Here is a 27,709-nt window from a genome sequence, read left to right as displayed (position 1 = left end):
GAAAAGCACAACCTCCTGAGACTGAACCAGGAAGAAACAGAAAATATAAACAGACCAATCACAAACACTGAAATTGAAACTATGATTCAAAACCTTCCAACAAACAAAAGCCCGAGACCAAATGGTTTCACAGGTGAATTCTATCAAACATTTAGAGAAGAGCTTACACCTATTCTTCTCAAACTCTTCCAAAATACAGCAGAGGGAGGAACACGCCCCAACTCATTCTATGAGGCCACCATCACCCTGATACCAAAACAAAGATGTCACAAAGATGTCAAAAAGAAAGACAATGATGTCACAAGGAAAGAAAACTACAGGCCAATAGCACTCATGAACATAGATGCAAAAATCCTCAACAAAATACTATGAAACAGAATCCAACAACACATTGAAAGGATCATACACAATGATCAAGTGGGGTTTATCCCAGGAATGCAAGGATTCTTCAATATTTGCAAATCAATCAATGTGATACAAACAAACTGAAGGAGAAAAACCATATGATCATCTCAACAGATGAAAAAAAGCTTTCAACAAAATTCAACAACCATTTATGATAAAAACCTTACCCAAAGTAGTTATAGAGGGAACTTACCTCAACATAATAAAATCCATATATGAAAAACCTACAGCCAACTTTATTCTCAATGGTGAAAAACTCAAAGCATTTCCTCTAAGATAAGGAACAAGACAAGGTTGTCCACTCTCACCACTATTATTCAACATAGTTTTGGAAGTTTTAGCCACAGCCATCAGAGAAGAAAAAGAAATAAAAGGAATCCAAATAGGAAAAGAAGAAGTAAATCTGCCACTGTTTGCAAATGACATGATACTATACATAGAAAATCCTAAAGATGCTATCAGAAAACTACTAGAGCTACTCAATGAATTTGGTAAAGTAGTAGGATGCAAAATTAATGCACAGAAATCTCTTGCATTCCTATACACTAATGATGAAAAATCTGAAAGTGAAATTAAGGAAACACTCACATTTACCATTGCAATAAAAAGAACAAAATACTTAGGAATAAACCTACCTAAGGAGACAAAAGACCACTATGCAGAAAACTATAAGACAATGATGAAAGAAATTAAAGATGATACAAACAGATGGAGAGATATACCATGATCTTGGACTGGAAGAATCAACAGCGTGAAAATGACTATACTACCCAAAGCAATCTACCGATTCAATGCAATCCCTATCAAACTACCAATGGTATTTTTCATGGAACTAAGACAAAATATCTTAAAATTTGTATGGAAACACAAAAGACCCCAAATAGCCAAAGAAATCTTGAGAAAGAAAAACAGAGCTGGAGGAATCAGGCTCCTTGACTTCAGACTATGCTACACAGCTACCGTTATCAAGACAGTATGGTACTGGCACAAAAACAGAAATATAGATCAATGGAACAGGATACAAAGCCCACAGGTAAACCCATGCACATATGATCACCTTATTCGTGATAAAGGAGGCAAGAATATACAATGGAGAAAAGGCAGCCTCTTTAATAACTGGTGCTGGGAAAACTGGACAGCTACACGTAAAAGAATGAAATTAGAACACTGCCTAACACCATACACAAAAATAAATTCAAAATGGATTAAAGACCTAAATGTAAGGCCAGACACTAGAAAACTCTTAAAGGAAAACATAGACCAGTCTATGACATAAATCACTGCAAGATCCTTCTTGACCCACCTCCTAGAGAAAAGGAAATAAAAACAAAAATAAACAAATGGGACCTAATTAAACGTAAAAGCTTTTGCACAGCAAAGGAAACCATAAACAAGACAAAAAGACAACCCTCAGAATGGGAGAAAATATTTGCAAATGAAGCAACTGACAAAGGATTAATCTCCAAAATATATAACCAGCTCATGCAGCTCAATATCTAAAAAACAATCCAGTCCAAAAATGGGCAGAAGACCTAAATAGACATTTCTCCAAAGAAGATATACAGACTGCCAACAAACACATGAAAGGACGCTCACCATCATTAATCATTAGAGAAATGCAAATCAAAACTACAATGAGATATCATCTCACACCAGTCAGAATGGGCATCATTAAAATATCTAGAAACAATAAATGCTGGAGAGGGTGTGGAGAAAAGGGAACCCTCTTGAACTGCTGGTGGGAATGTAAATTGATACAGCCACTATGGAGAACTGTATGGAAAGTCCTTTAAAAACTAAAAACAGAAATACCATATGACCCAGCAATCTCACTACTGGGCATATACCCTGAGAAAACCATAATTCAAAAAGAGGCATGTACCAAAAATGTTCATTGCAGCTCTATTTACAATAGCCAGGACATGGAAGCAACCTACGTGTCCATCAACTGATGAATGGATAAAGAAGATGTGGCACTTACATACAATGGAATATTACTCAGCCATAAAAGAAACGAAATTGATTTATTTGTGGTGAGGTAGATGGACCTAGTGTCCATCATACAGAGTGAAGTAAGTCAGAAAAACAAATATTGTATGCTAATACATATATTTGGAATCTAAAAAAAAAAAAAATGGTTCTAAGGGCCTAGGGGCAGGACAGGAATAAAGACGCAGACATAGAGAATGGACTTGAAGACACGGGGAGGGGGAAGGGTAAGCTGGGACGAAGTGAGAGAGTGGCATGGACATATATACACTACCAAATGTAAAATAGATAGCTAGTGAGAAGCAGCTGCATAGCACAGGGAGATCAGCTCGGTGCTTTGTGACCACCTACAGCAGTGGGATAGGGAGGATGGGAGGGAGGAGATACAGGGATATATGTATATGTATAGCTGATTCACTTTGTTATAAAGCAGAAACTAACACACCACTGTAAAGCAATTATACTCCAATAAAGATGTTTTAAAAAATAATAAAATAAACAAACAACAAACATGAGACAAATTCCTTTCACATCAAACATTTTAAGAGAAGATGGCTTTTGAAGCGAAGCTTAGGGCTCAGAACACTTGATTTAAATCTTAGAGGAAACTTTCATGTAGGTGAATAATGGACATAAACTCACTTGGATGACACTAGTAACTACACGAACAGAAACCCTTGTAGTTATATTTACTGTGTGAAAGTTTTCTTAATTAGTAGTACACATTCAATATTATTTCTCAAGTAAACACGTGAAACACAAAAAAGATGACAGTAATCTTTTCTCCATCATGTGTTCACACTGTAAGTATTCTTGAATTAAAAGATAAAATGTCTCTCATATTATGATTTTGAAAAGTTTGAGAGTAACATTAAGTTAATAGTTTATTATTAGTAGTAACATCTTTTGTTCATATTAATAAAGCCTATTGTTTCTGAATAGGAGAGTGGTGAGAACTCTCTGGCATTTCTAAATGGAATATCGAAGAAATAACAAGTAGATAGTAGCATATTAAAAATGCTTCAGTATCTTTTCAAAATTCAGGCACTGACTTCTCAAGAATCCAGACATTCAACTTGAAAACCATAGTCGGTGATATAATTAGTAACATAGTATTCATTCCTTCCTACCCATAAAACCAGTAGGTGAGCTCCCTTCAAGAGCCAGAAAAAAACATGGATGAGGGAATTTTTCACTTGAATTTGAGACTAAATTTTTGCTGTACATTTAGCCTATATTCTTTGCTTCTATGAATATTTGAAGAAAATACTAAAATTAATTGCTTATATCTGCAATTTTGAGAAATGTGATTGCAGTTAATCAGCACCATGCAATGCATAGTAATGTTTCATCTAACACAGCAGACAAAAGAATATTTCATGAGTCACATTAGATCTGACCAAATCTAGAGGTTGGGATTTTTTTCCTATATTTTATAAATCCTTATACTGCTTTAACATGATACAAAATTATCACGGCTCAGTGACTAAATGACTGAGATCTGAAATCAAACTATCCTATGTTCTAATTTTGTATGGGATTTGGTAGGTTATTTCATTCTCTAAAGCTCATAATACAAATGTGAACAGTGGGGTAAATTATAGTTCAGAGGACTGCCGTGAAGGGTCAGTAAGATAATATACATGAAGGACCAAATGCAGTGCTTTACACATAGTAAGTGATCAATCAGTGCTAGATGCTATTCCTTAAACATCTCCAGAAACTTTCTGAAATACTGCCATCTCTGTGGACTAAATGTGTAAACACCATTCCTTGTTTATTCTCTCAGAAATTAACATATGATTCAGGTTTATTAAGAAATGGACCTAGTCCTTTCCAGATGAAGGTGACAAAGCCCACACACAGGAGCCAGATCCAGAGGCTTTCTCAGAAACCCATGCTAAGCCAGGGTCCAGCTGGGATAAATCTACTATTTGGGTATTTCTAAAGGAAGCATAAATGGCTTTAAAACTATCAGAAGGCAGAATGGAGGAGAAATTGCAAAACACAGAGTAATTCTCGGAGGCCTGTAAATTGATGAGGCAGCAGATATTGCCTGGAGACGCTGATTACAAAACGGCCTCAAATAAGCCTCTTGCTTAAGCTTTTTAGGAAAGAGCTACTACATGGTGGCAGACAATATTCCAAGCACAGCACATCTCTGTGGCCCAGCTCAACAAAAGCAAATGAACATCTGTTCACTTGCTGACAGGACAGAACTAAAACATACCTGCAATCTTAAAGACTGGTGTAGCCAAAAGATCCCAAGAGAGTCATAGGGTTTCCTAATTTTTTACAAACCCTTTAAGGTAGAAGCACTGTTTTCATGTCAGCAATAAAGTATTTTGAGAAACAAATTAATATGCTACACGTGCATCTGCTTTGGTTGAAGATACTGCTGCATTTTCAAGTGTGCAGGTGGATAATCTCGCTGCCTCTGCTGAAGCTGAAATGCCCTGGAGATAATATATTTGGGAATTTGAAGTTTTACGTTTATCTACTACACATATTTAATCATCAACACCCATAGTATATGCTACTTGGGAATGGACAGCTGAGAAAAGCAAAGGAGTTATTTTAAAAGGTTTAACCTACAAGCAGCAAGTTTCTCCTCTGCCCAGCATCAAATCGCCGTTGTGCTACTAACAAAGACCTTGACTGAAAGACAGAGACCGTTAAATATAAGAAGGCACAATGCGTGACAAAGACAGCTTAAGACTCTTTTACCATCCACTGTTTCAAAGTTGGAAAAGATGTATAAATACTGATAAAGTTTATACACAGACAAGAGTCCCATCTCAGTCCTTAAAGTTTATACAAGTATGCAGAGGGACTTTAGCAAGCTCCTCCTTCAGCATCGAGTCAGTGTGACTCAGTCCCTTCAAAGGCACCCTTGGCTCTGTTTTGTTGCTCTTGTTGTTACTGAAAAAAGAGAGACACACAGGGATGTAAAACAAAATCGTAAGAAATAAACTAGAAACTTCTCTATAGTAATTAATGACACCTGAACATCCACAACAAATTGGATGCATTATTGGTGGCTCGGGTTCTCATTCTGCACAGCACTCGCCACTAAAGGCAGGGACACAGGGTGTCTCAGCCCCATGCCTGCTCAATCCCTCACAGGAGGACTTAAATGCCTGATGGCTTAAAATACCACCTCCCACCCCCATATACACCAATAATATTGGATTTCAAGAGAGTACAATGCCTCAAATGACAGAATTATGTTTCCCACTACACAGTTCTGTTCTCCTTAAGTCCTATCACCTAGGAGTCACTTAACTGCCTACTAAGTGATTTTCTTTCATCTTCTTTGGAACCCCATTTAGTTCTACAAAACCCTGAAAATTCCAAACTTCAGTGATTTTATGACAGATCAATTAAGAAAATGTGCCATTCTTAGAGTTTATAATTCAATTTTTATACTAGAGGTCCTGCTCATTCTCCCATCTTCCCTCTGTGCCACTCAAAATTCAATCCGATTCAATCTCTATATTCAGGCAAGCGCTAAATCCATCAAATATCAAATGATTTTCTATTCCGTATCAAAATTATAAAATATTATACTATTCTAATAATAGATGCTAAAAGAAACCTACTTGGGTTAATTTGGCTCACGAACCAGGTTTAAAAAGCAAATTTGGAGAGTTAGCTTCAAGATGGCAGAGGAGTAGGACATGGAGATCACCTGCCTCCCCACAAATACATCAAAAATACATCTACACGAGGAACAGCTCCTACAGAACACGTACTGAACACTGGCAGAAGACCTCAGGCTCCCAAAAGGCAAGAAACTCCCTACGTAGCTGGGTAGGGCAAAAGAAAAATGAAAAGAACAGAGACAAAAGAACAGGGATGGGACCTGCATCTCTGGGAGGGAGCTGGGAAGGAGGAAAAGTTTCCACACACTAGGAAGCCCCTTCACTGGAGGAGATGAGGGTTGGGCAGGGGGGAATCTTCGGAGCCATGGAGGAGAGCACAGCAACAGGTGTGCAGAGGGCAAAGTGAAGACATTCTCGCACAGAGGATCGCTGCTGACCAGCACTCACCAGCCTCAGGGGCTTCTCTGCTCACCCACCGGGGCAGGCGGGGGCTGGGAGCTGAGGCTCGGGCTTCGGAGAACAGATTCCAGGAATAGGACTGGCGTTGGCTGCGAGAACACAGCCGGAAGGGAGCTAGTGTGCCACAGCTACCCGGGAGGTAGTCCAAGACTACCTACCCGGGAGGCAGTCCAAGACTATCTACCCGGGAGGCAGTCCAAGACTACCTACCCGGGAGGCAGTCCAAGACTACCTACCCGGAAGGCAGTCCAAGAAAAGTCTGGACCTGCCTAAGGGGCAAGAGACCATTGTTCCAGGGTGTGCAAGGAGAGGGGATTCAGAGCACCGCCTAAATGAGCTCCAGAGATGGGCACGAGTCACAGCTATCAGCACGGACACCAGAGACAGACATGAAATGCTAAGGCTACTGCTGCAGCCACCAAGAAGCCTGTGTGCGAGCACAGGTCACTATCCACACCTCCCCTCCCGGGAGGCTGTGCAGCCTGCCACTGCCAAGGTCCCGTGATCCAGGTACAACTTCCCCACGAGGACACACAGCACGCCTCAGACTATTGCAACATCACGCCAGCCTCTGCCACCACAGGCTCGCCCTGCATTCCGTACCACTCCCTCCCCCTGGCCTGAGTGAACCAGAGCCCCCGAATCAGCTGCTATTTTAACCCCGTAATGTCTGGGGGGGAACAGAAGCCCTCAGGTGACCTACACAAAGAGGCGGGTCCAAATCCAAAGCTGAACCCCAGGAGCCGTGTGAAACAAGAAGAGAAAGAGAAATCTCTCTGCGCAGCCTCAGGAGCAGCGGGTTAAATCTCCACAATCAAATTGAAGTACCTGCATCTGTGGAATCACTGAATAGACAACGACTCACCCCAAAATTGAGCTGATGGGCTTTGGGAGCAACTGTTGACTTGGGGTTTGCTTTCTGCATCTAATTGTTTCTGGTTTTATTTTATCTTAGTTTAGTATTTAGAGTTTATTATCACTGGTATGTTTACTGATTTGGTTGCTCTCTTTTCATATATATGTATTTTTCCTTTTTTCCCCTTTTGTGAGTGTGTATGTGGATGCTTCTTTATGTGATTTTGTCTGTATAGCTTTGCTTTTACCATTTGTCCTGGGGATGTGTCTGTCCGTTTTTTGTGGTTTTTTTGTTTTTTTAGTATAGTTTTTAGCGCTTATCATTGGTGGATTTGTTTTTAGTTTGGTTGCTCTCTTCTTTCTTTCTTTTTCTTTTAAATTTTTATTTTTAATAATATATTTTTTATATTTTATTTTAATAACTCTATTTTATTTTATTTTTCTTCCTTTCTTTCTTTTCCTCCCTTTTCTTCTGAGCTGTGTGGCTGACAGGGCCTTGGTGCTCCGGCTGGGGGTCAGACCTGAGCCTCTCAGGTGGGAGAGCCAACTTCAGGATACTGGTCCACCAGAGACCTCCCGGCCACATGTAATATCAAATGACAAAAGCTCTCTCAGAGATTTCTGTCTCAATGTGAAAACCCAGCTCCACTCAACGACCAGCAAGCTACAGTGCTGGACAACCTATGCCAAATAACGAGCAAGACAGGAACACAAACACACCGATTAGCAGAGAGGCTGCCTAAAATCATAATAAGTTCACAGACACCCCAAAACACACCACCAGATGTGGACCTGCCCACCAGAAAGACAAGATCCAGCCTCATCCATCAGAACACAGGCACCAGTCCCCTCCATCGGGAAGCCTACAAAACCCACTGAACCAACATTACCCACTGGGGAAAGGCACCAAAAACAACAGGAAAAACGAACTTGCAGCCTGCAAAAAGAAGACCCCAAACACAGTAAGTTAAGCAAAATGAGAAGACAGAGAACTACACAGCACATGAAGAAGCAAGGTAAAAACCCACCAGACAAAACAAATGAAGAGGAAATAGGTAGTCTAAATGAAAAACAATTCAGAGTAATGATAGTAAAGGTGATCTAAATCTTGGAAATAGATTGGAGAAAATAAAAGAAACGTTTAACAAGGACCTAGAAGAACTAAAGAGCAAACAAACAATGGTGAACAACACAATAAATAAAACTAAAAATTCTCTAGAAGAAATCAATAGCAAAATAACTGAGGCAGAAGAACAGATGAGTGACATGGAAGATAAAATAGTGGAAATAACTACCACAGAGCAGAATAAAGAAAAAAGAATTAAAAGAATTGAGGACAGCCTCAGAGACCTCTGGGACAACACTAAATGCACCAACATTCGAATTATAGGGGTCCCAGAAGAAGAACGAAGGGACTGAGAAAATATTTGAAGAGATTATAGTTGAAAACTTCCCTAGCATGGGTAAGGATTGTCAATCAAGTTGAGGAAGCACAGAGAGTCCCATACAGGATAAATCCAAAGAGAAACATGCCAAGACATATATTAATCAAATTATCAAAAACTAAATACAAGGAAAAAATATTAAAAGCACTAAACTAAAAGCAACAAATAACATACAAGGGAATCCCATGAGGGTAACAGCTGATCTTTCAGCAGAAACTCTGCAAGCCAGAGGGGAGTGGCACGACATATTTAAAGTGATGAAGGAGAAAAATCTACAACTGGGTAGATTACTCTACCCAGCAAGGATCTCATTCAGATTCGATGGAGAAATCAAAAGCTTAAAGACAAGCAAAAGCTAAGGGAATTCAGCACCACCATACCAGCTTTACAACAAATACTAAAGGAACTTCTCAAGGCAGAAAACACAACAGGACAAGACCTACAATAACTAACCCAAAATAATTAAGAAAATGGTAATAGGAACATACATATCGATAACTACCTTAAATTTAAATGGATTAAATGATCCAACCAAAAGACATAGACTGGCTGAATGGATACAAAAACAAAACCTGTATATATGTGGTCTACAAGAGACCCACTTCGGACCTAGGACACATACAGACTGAAAGTGAGGAGTGGAGAAAGATATTCCATGCAAATGGAAATCAGAAGAAAGCTGGAGTAGCAATTCTCATATCAGATAAAATAGACTTTAAAATAAAGACTATTACAAGAGACAAGCACACAACATAATGATCAAGGGATCAATCCAAGTAGAAGATATAACAATTGTAAATATTTATGTACCCAACATAGGAGCACCTCAATACATAGGGCAAATGCTAACAGCCATAAAAGGGGAAATCGACAGTAACACAATCGTAGTAGGGGACTTTAACACCTCATTTACACCAATGGACAGAACGTCCAAAATGAAAATAAATAAGGAAAGAGAAGCTATAAATGACACAATAGAACAGATAGATTTAATTGGTATTTATAGGACACTCCAGCCAGAAAAAGCAGATTACACTTTCTTCTCAAGTGCACACGGATCATTCTGCAGTATAGATCACATCTTGGGTCACAAATCAAGCCTCAGTAAGTTTAAGAAAACTGAAATCATATCAAGCATCTTTTCTGACCACAACACTATGAGATTAGAAATGAATTACAGGGAAAAAAAACGTAAAAAACACAAACACGTGGAGGCTCAACAATACGTTACTAAATAACCAAGAGATCATTGAAGAAATCAAAGAGGAAATCAAAAAATACTTAGAGACAAATGACAATGAAAACACGATGATCCAAAACCTATGGGATGCAGCAAAAGCAGTTCTAAGAGAGAAGTTTATAGCTATACAAGCCTACCTCAAGAAACAAAAAAAAATCTCAAATAAACAATCTAACCTTACACCTAAAGGAACTACAGAAAGAAGAACCAAAAAACCCCAAAGTTAGCAGAAGGGAAGAAATCAAGATCAGAGCAGAAATAAATGAAATAGAAACAAAGAAAACAATAGCAGAGATCAATAAAACTAAAAGCTGGTTCTTTGAGAAGATAAACAAAATTGATAAACCATTAGGCAGACTCATCAAGAGGGAGAGGACTCAAATCAATAAAATTAGAAATGAAAAAGGAGAAGTTACAACAGACACCACAGAAATACAAAGCATCCTAAGAGACTACTACAAGCAACTCTATGCCAATAGAATGGACAACCTGGAAGAAATGGACAACTTCTTAGAAAGGTATAACCTTCCAAGACTGAACCAGAAAATATGAACAGACCAATCACAAGTAATGAAATTGAAAATGCGATTAAAAATCTTCCAACAAACAAAACTCCAGGACCAGATGGCTTCACAGGTGACTTCTATCAAACATTTAGAGAAGAGTTAACACCCATCCTTCTCAAACTCTTCTAAGAAATTGCAGAGGAAGGAACACTCCCAAACTCATTCTATGAGGCCACCATCACCCTGATACCAAAACCAGACAAAGATACTACAAAAAAAGAAAATTACCAACCAATATCACTGATGAATATAGATGCAAAATTCCTCAAAAATATACTAGCAAACAGAATCCAACAACACATTAAAAGGATCATACACCACGATCAAATGGGATTTATCCCAGGGATGCAAGGATTCTTCAATGTATCCAAATCAATCAATGTGGTACACCATATTAACAAACTGAAGAATAAAAATCATATGATCATCTCAATAGATGCAGAAAAATCTTTTGACAAAATTCAACACCCATTTATGATAAAAACTCTCCAGAAAGTGGGCATAGAGGGAAACTACCTCAACATAATAAAGGCCATATATGACAAAACGACAGCAAACATCATTCTCAATGGTGAAAAACAGAAAGAATTTCCTCTAAGATCAGGAACAAGACAAGGATGTCCACTTTCACCACTATTATTCAACATAGTTTTGGAAGTCCTAGCCACGGCAATCAGAGAAGAAATAAAAGAAATACAAATTGGAAAAGAAGAAGTAAAACTGTCACTGTTTGTAGATGCCATGATACCATACATAGAGAATCCTAAAAATGCCACCACAAAACTACTAGAGCTAATCAATGAATTTGGTAAAATTGCAGGATACAAAATTAATGCACAGAAATCTCTTGCATTCCTATACACTAATGATGAAAAATCTGAAAGAGAAATTATGGAAACACTCCCATTTACCACTGCAACAAAAAGAATAAAATACCTAGGAATAAACCTACCTAGGGAGACAAAAGACCTGTATGCAGAAAACTATAAGACACTGATGAAAGAAATTAAAGATGATACCAACAGATGGAGAGATATACCATGTTCTTGGATTGGAAGAATCAATATTGTGAACATGACTATACTACCCAAAGCAATCTACAGATTCAATGCAATCCCTATCAAATTACCAATGGCATTTTTTACAGAACTAGAACAAATCATCTTAAAATTTGTATGGAGACACAAAAACCCTGAATAGCCAAAGCAGTCTTGAGGGCAAAAAATGGAGCTGGAGGAATCAGACTCCCTGACTTCAGACTGTACTACAAAGCTGCAGTAATCAAGACAATATGGTACTGGTACAAAAACAGAAACACAGATCAATGGAACAAGATAGAAAGCCCAGAGATAAACCCACGCACCTATGGTCAACTAATCTATGACAAAGGAGGCGAAGATATACAATGGAGAAAAGACAGTCTCTTCAATAAGTGGTGCTGGGAAAACTGGACAGCTACATGTAAAAGAATGAAATTAGAACACTCCCTAACACCATACACAAAAATAAACTCAAAATGGATTTGAGACCTAAATGTAAAACCAGACACTATAAAACTCTTAGAGGAAAGCATAGGAAGAACGCTATTTGACATAATTCACAGCAAGATCCTTTTTGATCCACCTCCTAGAGTAATGGAAATAAAAACAAAAATTAAAAAATGGGACCTAATGAAACTTCAAAACTTTTGCACAGCAAATCAAACCATAAACAAGAGGAAAAGACAACCCTCAGAATGGGAGAAAATATTTGCAAACGAATCAACGGACAAAGGATTAATCTGCAAAATATATAAACAGCTCATGCAGCTCAATATTAAAGAAACAAACAACCCAATACAAAAATGGGCAGAAGACCTAAACAGACATTTCTCCAAGAAAGATATACAGATTGGCAACAAACACATGAAAGAATGCTCAACATCACTAATCATTAGAGAAATGCAAATCAAAACCGCAGTGAGGTATCACCTCATCCCGGTCAGAATGGCCATCATAAACAAATCTACAAACAATAAATGCTGGAGAGGGTTTGGAGAAAAGGGAACCCTCTTGCACTGCTGGTTGGTATGTAAATTGATACAGCCACTATGGAGAATACTAAGGAGGTTCCTTTAAAACCTAAAAATAGAACTACCATATGATCCAGCAATCCCACTCCTGGGCATATACCCTGAGAAAACCATAATTCAAAAAGAGTCATGTACCAGAATGCTCTATGTATAATAGCCAGGACATGGAAGCAACCTAAGTGTCCATCAACAGATGAATGGATAAAGAAGATGTGGCATATATATACAATGGAATATTCTCAGCCATAAAAAGAAACGAAATTGAGTTATTTGTAGTGAGGTAGATGGACCTAGAGACTGTCATACAGAGTGAAGTAAGAAAAACAATTGTCGCATTCTAACACATATATATGGCATCTAAAAAAAAAAAAACAAAAATGGTTCTGACGAACCTAGGGCAGGACAGGAATAAAGACGCAGATGTAGACAATGGACTGGAGGACACAGGGAAGGGGAAGCTGGGACAAAGTGAGAGAGTGGCATGGACATATATACACTACTAAATGTAAAATAGATAGCTAGTGGGAAGCATCCACATAGCACAGGGAGATCAGCTCAGTGCTTTGTGACCACCTAGAGGGGTGGGATAGGGAAGTGGGGAGGGAGACGCGAAAGGTAGGGTATGTGGGGGCATATGTATATGTATAGCTGATTCACTTTGTTATACAGCAGAAACTAACACACCATTGTAAAGCAATTACACTCCAATAAAGATTTAAAATTTTTAAAAAAAGCAAATTCGTTCAGAACAAAATGCTGTAGGATCCCATTTTTACTGGAAAATTCTGCTTGGCTGTCCAAAATGTTAAAGTGGGCAATTCTCTTCCAAGAACTCCCATAATAATTATTGGATTATAATTTCCACCATCCGTAAGTTTTATTAGGCTGCATAAATAAGTTTGTCTTTTATAGGCTTGCATTGGCTTTAATTCTCAAATTTATTTTGGAAAATGAAGGCTGTATTGAATAATTTGACTTTCACCATGAAATGAATATGACAATGATTCCACTTCAACAGCATTTGGAATTAGTATTTAAATCAACCTGTCTATTTCCTCATTACCTAAGATAGTCCCATTCTATCAAAAGCATGAGAAAACTTTGGAAGGGAAGTGATTCTTAAGAATAAGAAATGAAAAGAAAGAGAAGATTGGAAGAGTGAGAGCTTTTAAGGAAAGTGGAGGGATTCAAGAAATTAGGAAGAGTATTAGAAGGTCATGTTTTACTTATATATCAGTATATGTTAATACAGAACAATCTTAGTTTTGATACATAAATTTAAAACTTTTTAAAATTGTCTTTTAGGGTGACTGGCCATCCCAATTTTCTGACTGTTTGGTTCCAGCACTTGAAGTTCTGGCAAATTCCTCAGTCCTCAGACAACTGGGATGATTAATCATCCTGCTTTTAATTCACCTGGTGCAAAACATCTATACTTTATCATTTTTCCTTCAAACACAGAAAATAGAACGTGCATACCTGAAATCTCTGGGGGCTCTGGATTTTGAGGACATGCCTCTCCCACTGATTGTGGAGCCCAGCCGTGCTTTGCCATAAATGCCTTGTAGGACCACCACAGGTAGTTTGAAAGCCAACTGTTAATTTGCCATTCATCTGGCTGGAGAAGTAATAAAATGTAATCTGTGAAAAATAATGGATGTCCAAATAATTATAATAAAGAAGTTCCCAAATGTGGAAAGTAATTCAAATGCTGTGTGCTTTCAAATACCTGACAACCCTGTTGGTTATCTGTGGAAAGAAAAACTCTGCTTCGTAAGTTTGAGGAAGGAGAATCCACGTTCGAGACCAATGAGAGGAAGTGAGCTGTTAAAAACAAGGGTCAGTGTGTTAGATGCAGAGCCACCACTGGTAAACGTATTTAATACACCAGGCAATAATTCAGGCCTATATCCACTTTGGGTCAATATATTTTTAAAGAATGAAATATTTAACCGTACCATTTATCTTTGCAAATGGTCTGGCTGATATTGTTACTTCAATATATTCCCCAGTAAAATAACTAATTGTGAGTGTACTCCCTAAAACACTGTTATGGGCTGTAGTCCATGACCAAATTCATTTCATAACTTAGAAAGTTATAACCCAGCAAAGATGATATCCAGGGAAAACATTACACTGGGACTGCCCACCAAAATAAATAATTCAATGAAGAATTCAAAAGAGATCCTATTTTGTTGCGTTTTTCTCCGGAAAGAATTGGATCAAATAGTCCCAGCTTTTGCCAGGATTATGGAAAACGATACTGAGTCCCGATGCTCTTCTGTATGCTGCAGTACGGACCATGCCGGTCAACTTACTATTTAGAAGCCTATAAAATAAATGTGGAACATTCCCTGGGCTTTCATAGATTTTTTTGCAATGCTTGATAAGGTTATAGTGTATAATGCGGGAACCACTGTTTCCTGCTCATCTATTTGGTATGTCACTGTTTGTCAAAAAGAATGAAAAAATGACGTTGATGATGGCATACCTACCCAAATTATTCAGTGGTATTTGAAAGCTGTCTTGGAAATCAAATTTAATTGTCACATCATTGAGAGAATCAATAGTAAAATTATGAAACCTAAGAAACCTCTTCTTCCCTATAGCTATTCCAAAACTGTACCCTAATGAAGCAGAAAAGAAGAACATTAATGATTGCATATAACATAGTCATAAGCATAACTGAAGTCCCTGCAATAACAGAAAATCGTTCTCAGAATGTACTACCTGGAATAATTTTATAAACATAATTTCGATGAAGAGCTGGTATCATGGTGATACAAGTGGACAACCATTATTTTGCTCTTGCTTCATATTCAGCAGGGAAATCAAATGCTAAGCACGTGAATAATCAAACGAGCATAATAAGCCATATGGATTTATTGTTTGCAGTTTAAATACAATTATTTGCAACACAAATGGTAATAGTATTCAACAGGCCTTCAATTACTGTTTATAAATATTCAGCTACTAAAAAGCACTTGTGATACATACAGTAAAAATTATTTTCATTTGTCAAGGAAATCACTTAAATTAACCGTATTTATTTTTGAAAGTTTGGTCCTAAAACTCAGACTGATACATTAAGCTATTAAATAATAGAACAGCATTTTCAATAAAATAATAAATTATATGAATATTTAAGCTAGGTGTTTTATAAATACAAACTATGTCATCTGGTACATTTTATGACACTGTAAATTATTCTGTATTTTGTCAAAAATTAAATGAGGTTAACCTTCAGGTTATCATAAAAAGTAAAGTTTCAAATTCAGAAACAACTTGAGATCCTTTAGCCTTTGTTCTAGTAATAAGATTTCTTTTCATGGGGTAAAAAAGTATTCAAAATGCACCCAATAACAATACTTGTTTTTTTGTTTTTTATTTATTATTCTTTTTAATTCCAACTTAGTGACAATAGCGGTCTTTCAAATGCACACTCAATTTTACCTTGCTCCCTATGAGTATAGAAGTTCTTTAATTCACAGCTGGAGATGTTCCTTAGAGAACATCATCTTATAGAAAGTTATCTTGCTTTCCCTAGGACTTTAGTTATCGGGTCTACGAGTATAAAAGAAAGAAGCAGATCCTTGGCAGCATAAGTTTTTCCCACATGCCCATTCCCTCATCTGATATCCTCTTCTACTGCTGGCTCGAAGCATCAAGAAGAGACTTACAAAGCTGATAAAAAAAAAAAAAGGTATTCAATATTATCTCCACACACCCCTTTTAGTCCTTGAGGGAGCCTAGTAACATCATACCACACAACACCATTCTCATCACATGTCTCCTATTAATCTCTACCATATTCATTTCAGTTTGTTCATATGATTCATAAATTCCCATTATATTCCTGCATCAATAAAAGCAACTTCATAGCCTATCTTCGAAACAGATTTAAAACCACCTTGTGATGAAGTCGTTAATTATTAAAGCTACAAAATAAGAATTATTAAAATTACAAAATAAGACAGGATGACTGCATTTATAATCTTTTTTTTTTTTTTTCCGGTATGCGGGCCTCTCACTGTTGTGGCCTCTCCCATTGCGGAGCACAGGCTCCGGATGTGCAGGCTCAGCGGCCACGGCTCACGGGCCCAGGCGCTCCGCAGCATGTGGGATCTTCCCGGACCGGGGCACGAACCCATGTCCCCTGCGTCGGCAGGCGGACTCTCAACCACTGCACCACCAGGGAAGCCCTCCATTTATAATCTTAAATGTTTATGTTAAAGGGCTTTTTCTTCTTAGTAGCTGGGTACATGTAGGAGTAAAACCCCAGAAGTATATAAAATATGAAAGCAACAAAAACCATGAATCAAGTTTTGAGGGCTAATTCAATAACTTTGGGCAGTGAATTACCCCAACCTTGATCCTTAGAAAGGATAAGGTAGAATTTTCAGTCTCACTTTCTTCAACTGATAGGCAGTCTTGCCTTTCTTCCATTTCCCAAGTTCTAAGTGATTAATGGGAATGAATGCAAGCAGGAGAAACAGAAATCCTATTGCATGCTGTAGAGTAACCAATGGGCTCAAAGGAACTCGAAAAACTGAGTATTTTAACAGTAAGATAACATCAAAAAAAAAAATCAGGCTGCAGGAATGGATCATTGTGACAAGATCCAAGGCCTGAAGCAAAGGTTAAAATGTCAAAACTTTTGGAACAGGAAAAGTGTGTTCATTTGTGACAGAAATATGGCTCAGTTCAGATAACAGAGGTTAAATAACAGTCTTAGATACAAACTCCTTCAAGTTGGTAATTTCTGTTTATTAAATTCCATTTCTGTTGAATCATAAGGTTTGCCTCATTCCTGTTCATTAGACTAACAAGTTTGACATAAGCACATAATATTTGTTAAAACTGTATCAAAGGATACCCTCAAACAGTAATTCCCTATAATTGCTAGCACTGTGTAAATAAATGCTGCCATGTACCTTTAGGTCTGCTTCAGTGATAAAGGGCTAGGTGGATCACTTTAGGGAATCATAAAATAAGCAATAAAAATGAGAGTGATATTAATAAAAATGTCAATGTAAAGACCTCTGAAATTTTTCTCCTCAATAAAAACAATGAAAATATTGGCAAAAATGGCCACAGTAAAGCTTACAGCAAACTGGAGACCTTTTATTCAATAAATAACTGAATCTCAGTAAAAACAGTAAATTTTAGGGGGAGGGGGTTCTTTTCTTTTTCTTTTTCACTTGGCCCTATTCCTACCGCTCTCCAGCTCCACAGCAACTATAAAAAATGGCAGCCCACACTCCTGGGGCAGCATGGCAACCACAGAAATGAGCAGAATAGAGTTAACACTCTTTCAAGTCTCATTACCAAATAATTATTAAATAATTATCATTATTTGATATGTCTGGTGTTTCCTGAAAGATACCACTTATAAGGCTGTCTGAGATTGCCCAGTGCAAATAGACTCTTTATAGTAGGCATGTGTTGAAAACAATTACTGGCAAGTGTTTTAACTTTACTGTTGCTTGGTGCAGTACATAACATATGGGGTCAACAATAGACTAACCAAAAGCTTAAAGCAAAACTGAAATGTTGCACAGGAGCTTTGAAATGCTCCAACATCTTCCTGCAAACCTATAGAGACACGTGCATGCATAGGGCTGTACACATGCTCTGGAAAGACCTGAAAAGGCCCTAAGCTCTCATCTCTGGCTGACTTTGAAGCTCTCTTAAGGCAGGAAGTGAAGAATAAGACAGAGATATCAACTGCCTAGGTAAGTGTTGAAGATACACCACAATAGAGTCCCTCAACGAACACTGGGAAATTTATTGGTTCCAGGCATTTAAGAAACTCTCTTTACAGCTGACCACTTGGCTGACCAAGCAGAGAATTCAATGGACACACATGACAGGAATAAAGACTTTACAGAATTATTCCAGGAAAGTCACTAAAGTAAAAACAACAAATACAACAAACCACAACAAACTGTAAAATTGAGGGAAAAAGATTTCCACACTTGCCACATTATATTGTTGTAGATGTCCGTGTTTCAAAAGAAATTGTGAGAAATGCAAAGAAACAAAAAAATGTGACTCATACAAAGGAAAAAAACAATCAAACAAAAGTGTCTCTGAGAAAGCCCAGATGCTGGACCTACCGAAAAAAAGACTTTAAATCAGATATTTAAAATATTTCAAAGATCTAAAGGAAACCATGTCTAAAGAACTAAGAAACCATGAGAATGATATCTTACAAAGTAGAGACTATCAGTAAAGAGATATAAATTATAAAATCAATAACTAATCACTATAATTGATTGTTATATTTGATAAAACTCAAAATTCAGTGTTGATGGGCACACAATATATTAAGATGCTATTTGTGGCAATAGCAGCATAAAGGTGGGGAGAATAGAGCTAGGTAGGACAAATTTCTTAAATACTATTGCAATTAAATTGTACTAATCCAGCATCGATTATTGTAATCACTATAAAGAATCCAGTAAACTAATTCAAAATATTATATATATACATACAATATATAATACATATAGAAAATATATATGTAACAGAGAAGAAAACAGCAATGGAGGAACAGAGTAACAAGAAAGACATAGACAAAACAAATAGCAGATAGCAGGTGTAAATCCTATCTTATCAATCAAAAGTCTGAGGTTGATATATTGTATAAAGACATAAGCCAACAATTCAACTACAAATTAAAGGGTTGAAAATAAAGAAATATAAAAAATATACAAACAACTAAAAGAGAGCTGGAAATTCATAAAACATATTTTAATGCACAATAAAAATGTTATTAGAGACATAAAAGAACAATTTATAATGAAAAAAGAATCAACCCATCAAATAACAATTATAAATATATATGCACCTAAAAACAGAGCCCCAAAATATAAGAAACAAAAACTAATAGAATCAAAGTGAAAACAGAGAATTCAACAATAATAGTTGGAAACTTCAACACCCCATTTTTCAGAATGAATAGAACAATTAGACAGAAGATCAGTACGGGTACAGAAGACTTGAGCAACACTATAAACCAGTTAGACCTAACAGACGCATATGGAATCCTCTATCCAACAGCAGCAAAATGCATATGCTTCTATTATGTACACAAAATGTTCTCCAGGAAAGACCTTATTTTAGGCCACAAAACAAGTCTCCATACATTTAAGAGGATGTTAATCATACAAGTATGTTCTACAGCTACAATGGAGTGATTTGAGTCAAGAACAGAAAGAAAGAAAGAAAAACAGAAACAGAAAGAAATTAAGGAAATTTGCAAATATGTAGAAATTAAATAACACACTCCTAATGGGTCAAAGGTGAAAATCAGAAGAGAAATTAGAAAATACTTGAGATGAATAACTAATTTAACTGCATCTCATGCATTCTGAAGCACTGTGAAAATACAATATATCAAAATGCATGAGATGCAGTTAAATTTGTGCTTAGAAATAAATTTATAGCTAAAAATTACTAAATTTAAAAAAAAGTTTTAAAATCAACAATCTAAACTTGCATCTTACAAAGCTGGAAGAAGAGCAAACTAAACCCAAAGCAAGTAGTAGAAGAAAATAGTAAATATTAGAGCATAAATAAATCAAATAGAGAATAGACAACCAATAGAATAAAATTAAGTAAACCAAAAGTTGTTTTTTGGAAAGATCAACAAAATTGACAAATCTTTCACTAGCCTGACCAATAAAAAAAAAGAAGACAACTCAATTTACTGAATGAATAGTGAAACAAGGGTCAGAACTACCAACTTTATAGAAATAAAAAGAATTATAAGGAAACATTATCAACAAATGCAGGCTAACGAATTAGATAACCTTGATAATATGAAAAAAATCCTAGCAAAACACAAAAACTGATTCAGGACCTAAACTCACTCTAGTAGAGATAGAAAATCTGAATAGATAACAAAAGAATAAATCAGTAACCAAAAAGCTCCCCACAAAGAAATTCTCAGTCACAGAAGGATGAACTAGTGAAGTCTATAAAACATTTAGAGAATTAACACTAACTTCACCAACTCTTGCACAAATTATAAGAGGAAAGACTTCCCAATTCATTCTGTGAGGCCATTATTTCCTTGATACCAAAACCTGGCAAACATGTCACAAACATATCAAAAAAAAAGAAAATTATAGATCAATATCCCTGATTAACATACATGTGAAAATACTAAACAAAATACTGGAAAGCCTCATCAAGCAAGACATAAAGATACAAAAAGGATTATTCACCATGACCAAGCGGAATTTACCCCAGGAATGCAAATTTGGTTCAACATATGAAAACCAATCACTATATGAAAACTAATCACTATAAAACACCATATAGGGCTTCCCTGGTGGCGCAGTGGTTGAGAGTCCGCCTGCCGATGCAGGGGACACGGGTTCGTGCCCCGGTCCGCCAAGATCCCACATGCCGCGGAGCGGCTGGGCCCGTGAGCCATGGCCGCTGAGCCTGTGCGTGCAGAGCCTGTGCTCAGCAACGGGAGAGGCCGCGGCAGTGAGAGGCCCGCGTACCGCAAAAAAAACCCAAAAAACAAAACACCACCACCATATAAATAAAGGCCCAAAATGACATGATCATCTCAATAGATGCAGAAAACACATATGACAAAGTCTAACACTTTATTGGGATAAAAAACACTTCATATATTAGAGACGTGAACATGCTTACTTGATAAATGACATCTACAAAAAACCCTCAGCTAACATCAAACCTGATGGTAAAAGTTTAAAAAGTTTTCCACTAATGGAAATAAGGATATCTGCTATCACCAATTCCATTCAACATTGCACCGAAGTTTCTAGGTGGGCAATTAGACAAGGAAATGAAATAAAAGGCAGCCAGAAAGGAAACAGAAAGTAAAAATCTATTTGCAAATGACATGGTCTTGTACATAGAAGGTCCTAAGGAACCATGCAATTACATTAGCCCATTTGAACAGTCGATGATAATCTTCCCACGTTAAGATCAGCTAATTGGTAACTTTAATTACAACTGCAAAGTTCTTTGACAGAAGTACCTAGATTAGTGTTTGAATAACCAGGGGATGAGAGTCTTGGGGGGGACATCTTTAGAATTCTGCCCACTACAATCAGTAGCCACTAATTTGGTTCCCTTGTTCCATTTGCTATGTTATAAGGTACTGACCAAAATCTATGAGGCCTAAAGTAGTTATGTTCCTACGAATTCTCCCTTTACTGATTCGGTTGTAGGACACTGAATCAGCATAACTAATCATCAGAATTGCGAGACTTCATTTGCAGAGAACTAAAATCTTCTGAGTCCTTTCCAACCACTTTAATTGGTAAAAGTCCCTGCCCACTTTCATTTGGCAGAATCTCAGTCTACTGACCATTTGGCTATGATTCAAAAGGTACATTCTTTGAAATTTGTATCATATTTATTTCAATATACATTTATTTTATGTATTTCTGTTCAGTATGGATTCAGTATGAGGCGGAATTAATTTGAATTAATACTCATATAAATTTAACAAATAAGTCACCTGCCTGTAAAGATAAAATTTCTGCCAAAAGGAAAGCAAATGATATAAAGGAAAAAGTTCTATGTCTACAGAGAAATTGTAGCACATATTATTTTGTGGCTCTAATTAGTGAAATAATATCATTTACTTTAAGATAGGTTTACTACTAATTTATGTGGAGTAATTTCATTGACGTCATATCAGTTAATTCAAATAATCATCTGGGTTGTCAATTATGCTTCCCTGACTGATATATTACCTGAATTTGAAATAAAAGGAATGAGGAAATAAACAAATATATTATCCAATAAAAAATAAGCATCACGTTTATAGAAGAATTATATAAACCTCATGTAGCTTATTTTAAATGCACACATGCAGGCACACATCAAGAACCCTGATATCATGAACTTGGCAATCAAAGAATTTGTGGGAAAGAAAAACAAAAACGGAAGCTCTCTGCAAAACACTACTTGAGGCAGAAAGAATTACGAAGTACCAAATGTGTATGCCTTTGAAATTAATTATGTGGTGTGGCTGAGGAGTTGCACTATCCATCAACCCTCTCATTTCCACTGCCTGATTGGACAGTATTGGTAATTATTGGTAATAGGACTGTCAGCTGTGAAGGAGTTTGGGTAGAGATGGGAAAAGAGGGAAGGAAATGGTACTGATGAGTAAAATCTGTAACCTTTGGGTGACATAATTCCTGACATTCCCAAATACACTTTTGGCCTAATCTTCATTTCCAGAGACCGTATTCTCTAGCCATAGCAGACTGCTGTATCTTTGCCTGGGCACACCAAGTAACTCTATATGGTCCTTATGGGGTTCTTTCAGTTTGAAATATTTCTTTCACTTCCTTGTCCATTGAAATATCATTCATCTTTCAAGTCCTTTCTCAAATGCCCTTCTCCTTTCCAGTGTCAGAATTTGCCTATAGCCACAGAGCAATCTGCTCAGACTAATATTGTAGTACTTTTCTAATTTCTCCCTGTATTAAAATTAACTGGGTTATTCTTGAGAATGCTTTCCAAAGAGATCATAAACACTCTAATATACAACATGTATCTTAAAAATCTTTATAACATCCACAGCCTTTATCATGATGCCTTACACACACTGGGCTTAATAAGAGCTTTTGAACTGAAATTAACAATTGATACCAACATATAAAATTATATTTCATAAACATAATAAATTTTTCATCTTTAATTTTTACTTTTAAACTAGTGTAACTACAATATTAAAAATGCAACAAGTGGAAAAATACACTGTATACCCACTTAATGAACATAATTCTTATTTTTATTTTTAAAGAAACAGGGTTAACTACTGTAATAAAATCGCCTCCATAATTGAAAATTCAGATGAATTTTTAAATAACAGTGTAATGAAGCTGATTTCTTTGCAAAATCAGAGTATAGATCAAAGTAAGCTTCACCGATGTTTGCTACAAAAATGAATTGAATACTGACCACTAAAATTAAGATTATAACTTATCTGTTAGTGGAGGAATTTTATCCTTTACTTATGTATCCCCATTGCATACTGTCAGATGCAAAAATGCTCAATTAATGTTTATTGAACAGACTAAGGGACAGCAAACTATGACCTGCAGACAAATCTCACCTTCCACCAGATTTTGCATGGCCTGAGAGCTAAGGGTTTTTACACATTTAAATGGTTAAAAAAATTCAAAAGAATAGTATTTTATGACATGTGAAAGTTATATGAATTATAAATTCCAGTGTCCATCAGTAAAGTTTTATTATAATATAGTCATGCTTTATCTTTAAGTATTGTTTATGGCAACTTTCGCAGTATAGTGGCAGAGTTGAGTAGTTGGGACACAGACTGCATACCCTAAAAAGCCACAATTATTTACTATCTGGCCCTTTAAAAAAAATATGCAGATCCCTAGAATAGAACATTAATGTTCAGGTTAATGTCTCTATTACTAAATTGCAGCTTCACTGGGGACAAGATCTGTGTTCTTGTTCACTATTATAGCTACACATACACAATGTGTGGAATAATATATTTGCCCAATAAAAAGTTTTTAAATATATAAAATAAACATTACTTTTTCACTAACATCAAAATAAATGGATATTAAGACTATAAAGGCTATAAAAACTTGATCTACAGAGTAAGAATATGAGACTCTTTTCTATTTTTTGTCTTTTGCTGTTTCATATTAATAAAAGAATCTAAGTCACTGTCTAAATAACACAGCCTGCCAAGTATTGAGAAATAGATTATGGTTCCTAGTGCCCTTCAGAAAGGGCAGCACAGATCAGTTTAGGACATCCGGGTGTTAGAAAAACCAGTGATGAATATAATGCTTATATTAAAAAAAACAAGAAAAACCTAAAAGCTTTGGCCTGAGGTTAAGCTACCACTGCAGCTAAAACACTGATAGAAAGGTTGCTATTTCCTTAGCCTGAAGAATCAGGTAAAGAAGCCAAGGACATGCAGGTCCGCCATAAATAAAGGGCAGAATTCTAGAAAGAAAAGAGCCTTAAAAAGGGGTGACCCATGTTCTATGAATAAACTCTACCAAAATCTCCACCTAAAACTGAAGCATGCATGTGCAGGGAACACTTCTAGTAACTAAAGCTAAAAGAACTGAATTGATATTTTAACTACTGAATTGATATCTAAACTACAAAACAGAATTCTCAATTTGAGTCTAAGCAAGCTAATCATCTACTTAAACGAAATCAATCATAAATACTCTCAATAAATATAACAGAATCCAGAGACTCTACAGTAGTAAATTTATAATGTCATAGATGTGATCCAAAATTATTTGACAGAAAAAGGACCAGGAAAATACGACCATGCCATGGGAAAAGACAGTCAACAGAGGTCAATTCTGAGATGAAGGAGACAAGGATTTTTAAATTACAATTATACTGATGCTCAGTGAAGGACAATACACTCATAATGCATGAAAGGATAAGAGATCTTAGTAGAGAAATTAACACAATTTAAAAGCAATTAAGTGAAAATTTTTATATAATATCTGATATTTTTAAAAGCTCATTAGATAGGCTTATAAGCATATTAAAGATGACATGGAAAAAAATCACAGAACTTGAAAATAAATCAATTGAAATTGTTCAATGTGAAAAAAGAGAAAACAATCAAACTATATAAGACCCTCAATAACAATATGTTAGACATGTTGTCTAACATCATGATGATTGAAGTCGAAGAAGGAGAGGAGAGAAAGAATGAGATGGAAAAATATATCTGAATAAATAAGGGGAGAACACTTTCCAAAACTGGTGGAAAAACAATTTAAAATTCATGAAGCTTATTTAACTTGATTAGGACTTTTAAAAATCTCATGCCTAGGCACATTATAGCCAATTGATTAAAACCAACATAAAATATCTTGATAGCACTAAGAAAAACAAAGCTATATTAAATATAGCAAAACAATCATTTTAATAACTGTGAATGTCACATCAGGGAATAGGGAGGCCAGAAGACAGGGAAATAATATCTTTAAAGCACTAAAAGAAAAACATGTGCATGAAACAATTCTATATCTAATGAGAATATATCTCAAGAATAAAGGGAAAATAAAGACATTTTCAGTAAAGGAAAACTAACAATTTATCATCAGCAGAACTGGACTACAAGAAATACTAAAGGAAATTCTTTATGCTGAAGAGAAATGATACTAGAGACAAACTCAGATAGAAGAAATGGAGATTATTGCAAGTAATGTATATGATAAAAGAATATTTTTCTCTTAATTTATTTTTAATAATATTTAAAGAAAAATAGCATTGACTTGTAAGATTTATAACTTACATATTATAGATTATAGACGTAATACATGGGATCACTATAAAGTAAAGGACAATGAGAAAGGGATAAATGACCTATGCTTTTCTAAATTGTCCACATTGTAAGTATATTTTACAATATCAATTTTAAGTATACTATAAAGAGTTAAGAGTATATGCCATAATCCCTAGAGTTACTACAAAATTAAATGTTAAGACATACATCTAAAAAGCCAATTAAAAAAGGATTTTTAAAAATATTCAAATAATCCCAAAGAAGGCAGAGAAGGAGACCAGAAGGATCAAAAACAGAATGTTCAAACAGAAGACAAACAATAAAATGTTGAGATAAATCTAACAATACCAATTATTACATTAAATTAAATGGATTAAACATTCCAATGAAATGAATTATCATAATGGATACAAAAGCAAGATTCAACTAAATGCTGTCTCCCAGAGACACACTTTAAGTATAAAGACACAGACAGGTTGAAAACAAACAATAGGAAAAAATATATCGTAAAAACAACATAAGAAAAGACAGATGACTTGCACACTATTTTATCACCTTAACCTAAATGATAGTTATAGACCCCTATACCCAATAATTGCAGAATACACATTCTTTTCTAATTCACCTGGTATTTTCACCAAGATAGATTATATGCTGTATCATAAACTAAGTCTCAAAATATTTTAAAAGATTGAAATAAAATAATGTATTAACCAAAAGGTAATTAAAATTAGAAGTCAATAATAATATGTCAAAACCCCACAAACATAATATTTGGAAATTCAACAACACACTTCTAAATAATCCATGGACCAAAGAATAAGTTACAAAGGAAATTAGAAAATGTTTTAACTGAATAATATATATCAAAACTGGTGAACCAAAATTTCCACTTCAGGAAATAAGAAAAAAAAGAAAAATAAATAAAAGGAAAATCCTAGGTAGAAGAGAAGAGAAGAAGAGAGGAGATAAAACACAAATAATCAACAGCAGGAATAAGGGGGGTTGTTGCTATACATTCTACAGACACTGAAAGGATAACTGACTCTTAACAACTTCATACCAACAAATTTGACACAGTAAAAATAGAAAAAATGGATTTCATAAAACTAAAGACTTCTCATTAAAAATATCAATAAGAAGATTAATATACATTCCACAGACTTGGAGAAAATATTTGTAAGCATAAATCTTAGAAAGAATGGGAAGCCAAGATATATAAAAACTGGTACAAGGAACTCTCATTCATTGCTGATGGGAATGCAAAATGGTACAGCCACTTTAGAAGACCGGCAGTTTCTTATAAAACTAAGCATACCCTCACCATAGAATCAAGCAGTCATGTTCCTTGGTATTTATACAGAGGAGTTGAAAACTTACGTGCACACAAAAACCAGCGGCTGGATGTTTACGGTAGCTTTATTCATAATTGCCAAAATGTGGAAACAACCAAGACGCTCTTCAGCAGGTGAATGGGTAAACTACGCTACATCCAGACAGTGGAATATTATTCACCACTAAAAAGAAATGATCTATCAAACCATGAAAAGACATGGATGAAACTTAAATGCATATCAATATATGTCATTATACATTTGTCCAAATCCATAGAGTGTACAACGCCAAGAGTGAACCCTAATATAAACTACGGACGTTGCGTGAAAATTATGTGTCCATGTAGGTTCATTGATTGTAACATATGTACACTCTGGTGAGGAAGTTTTGTAGTGGGGGGAGGCTGTGTGTATGTGGGAGCATGGGG

At 35.9% G+C, this 27,709-nt stretch overlaps 1 protein-coding gene across 12 annotated transcripts in view; it reads right to left on the bottom strand.

The window, feature by feature from the left end:
• MALRD1 (MAM and LDL receptor class A domain containing 1) overlaps positions 1 to 27,709 on the bottom strand; it is a gene marked incomplete at its 5' end in the record, with an annotated part of 1,062,652 nt that overhangs the window by 801,375 nt on the left and 233,568 nt on the right. For 11 of the 12 annotated variants that reach the window (XM_079915185.1, XM_079915179.1, XM_079915188.1 and 8 more), the window contains 2 exons: positions 14,115 to 14,276; positions 14,365 to 14,459. In XM_079915185.1, the coding sequence (XP_079771311.1) occupies positions 14,115 to 14,276; positions 14,365 to 14,459 (257 nt within the window). The remainder of the gene's footprint in view (positions 1 to 14,114; positions 14,277 to 14,364; positions 14,460 to 27,709) is intronic. The other variant, XM_079915190.1, reaches the window with a different exon arrangement.

Source organism: Stenella coeruleoalba (assembly GCF_951394435.1).
Source record: "Stenella coeruleoalba genome assembly, chromosome: 2".
In the NCBI taxonomy this organism is placed as follows: domain Eukaryota; kingdom Metazoa; phylum Chordata; class Mammalia; order Artiodactyla; family Delphinidae; genus Stenella; species Stenella coeruleoalba.
Note: the sequence above shows the minus strand (reverse complement) of the source record. Positions and strands in the feature narration are given on the sequence as shown.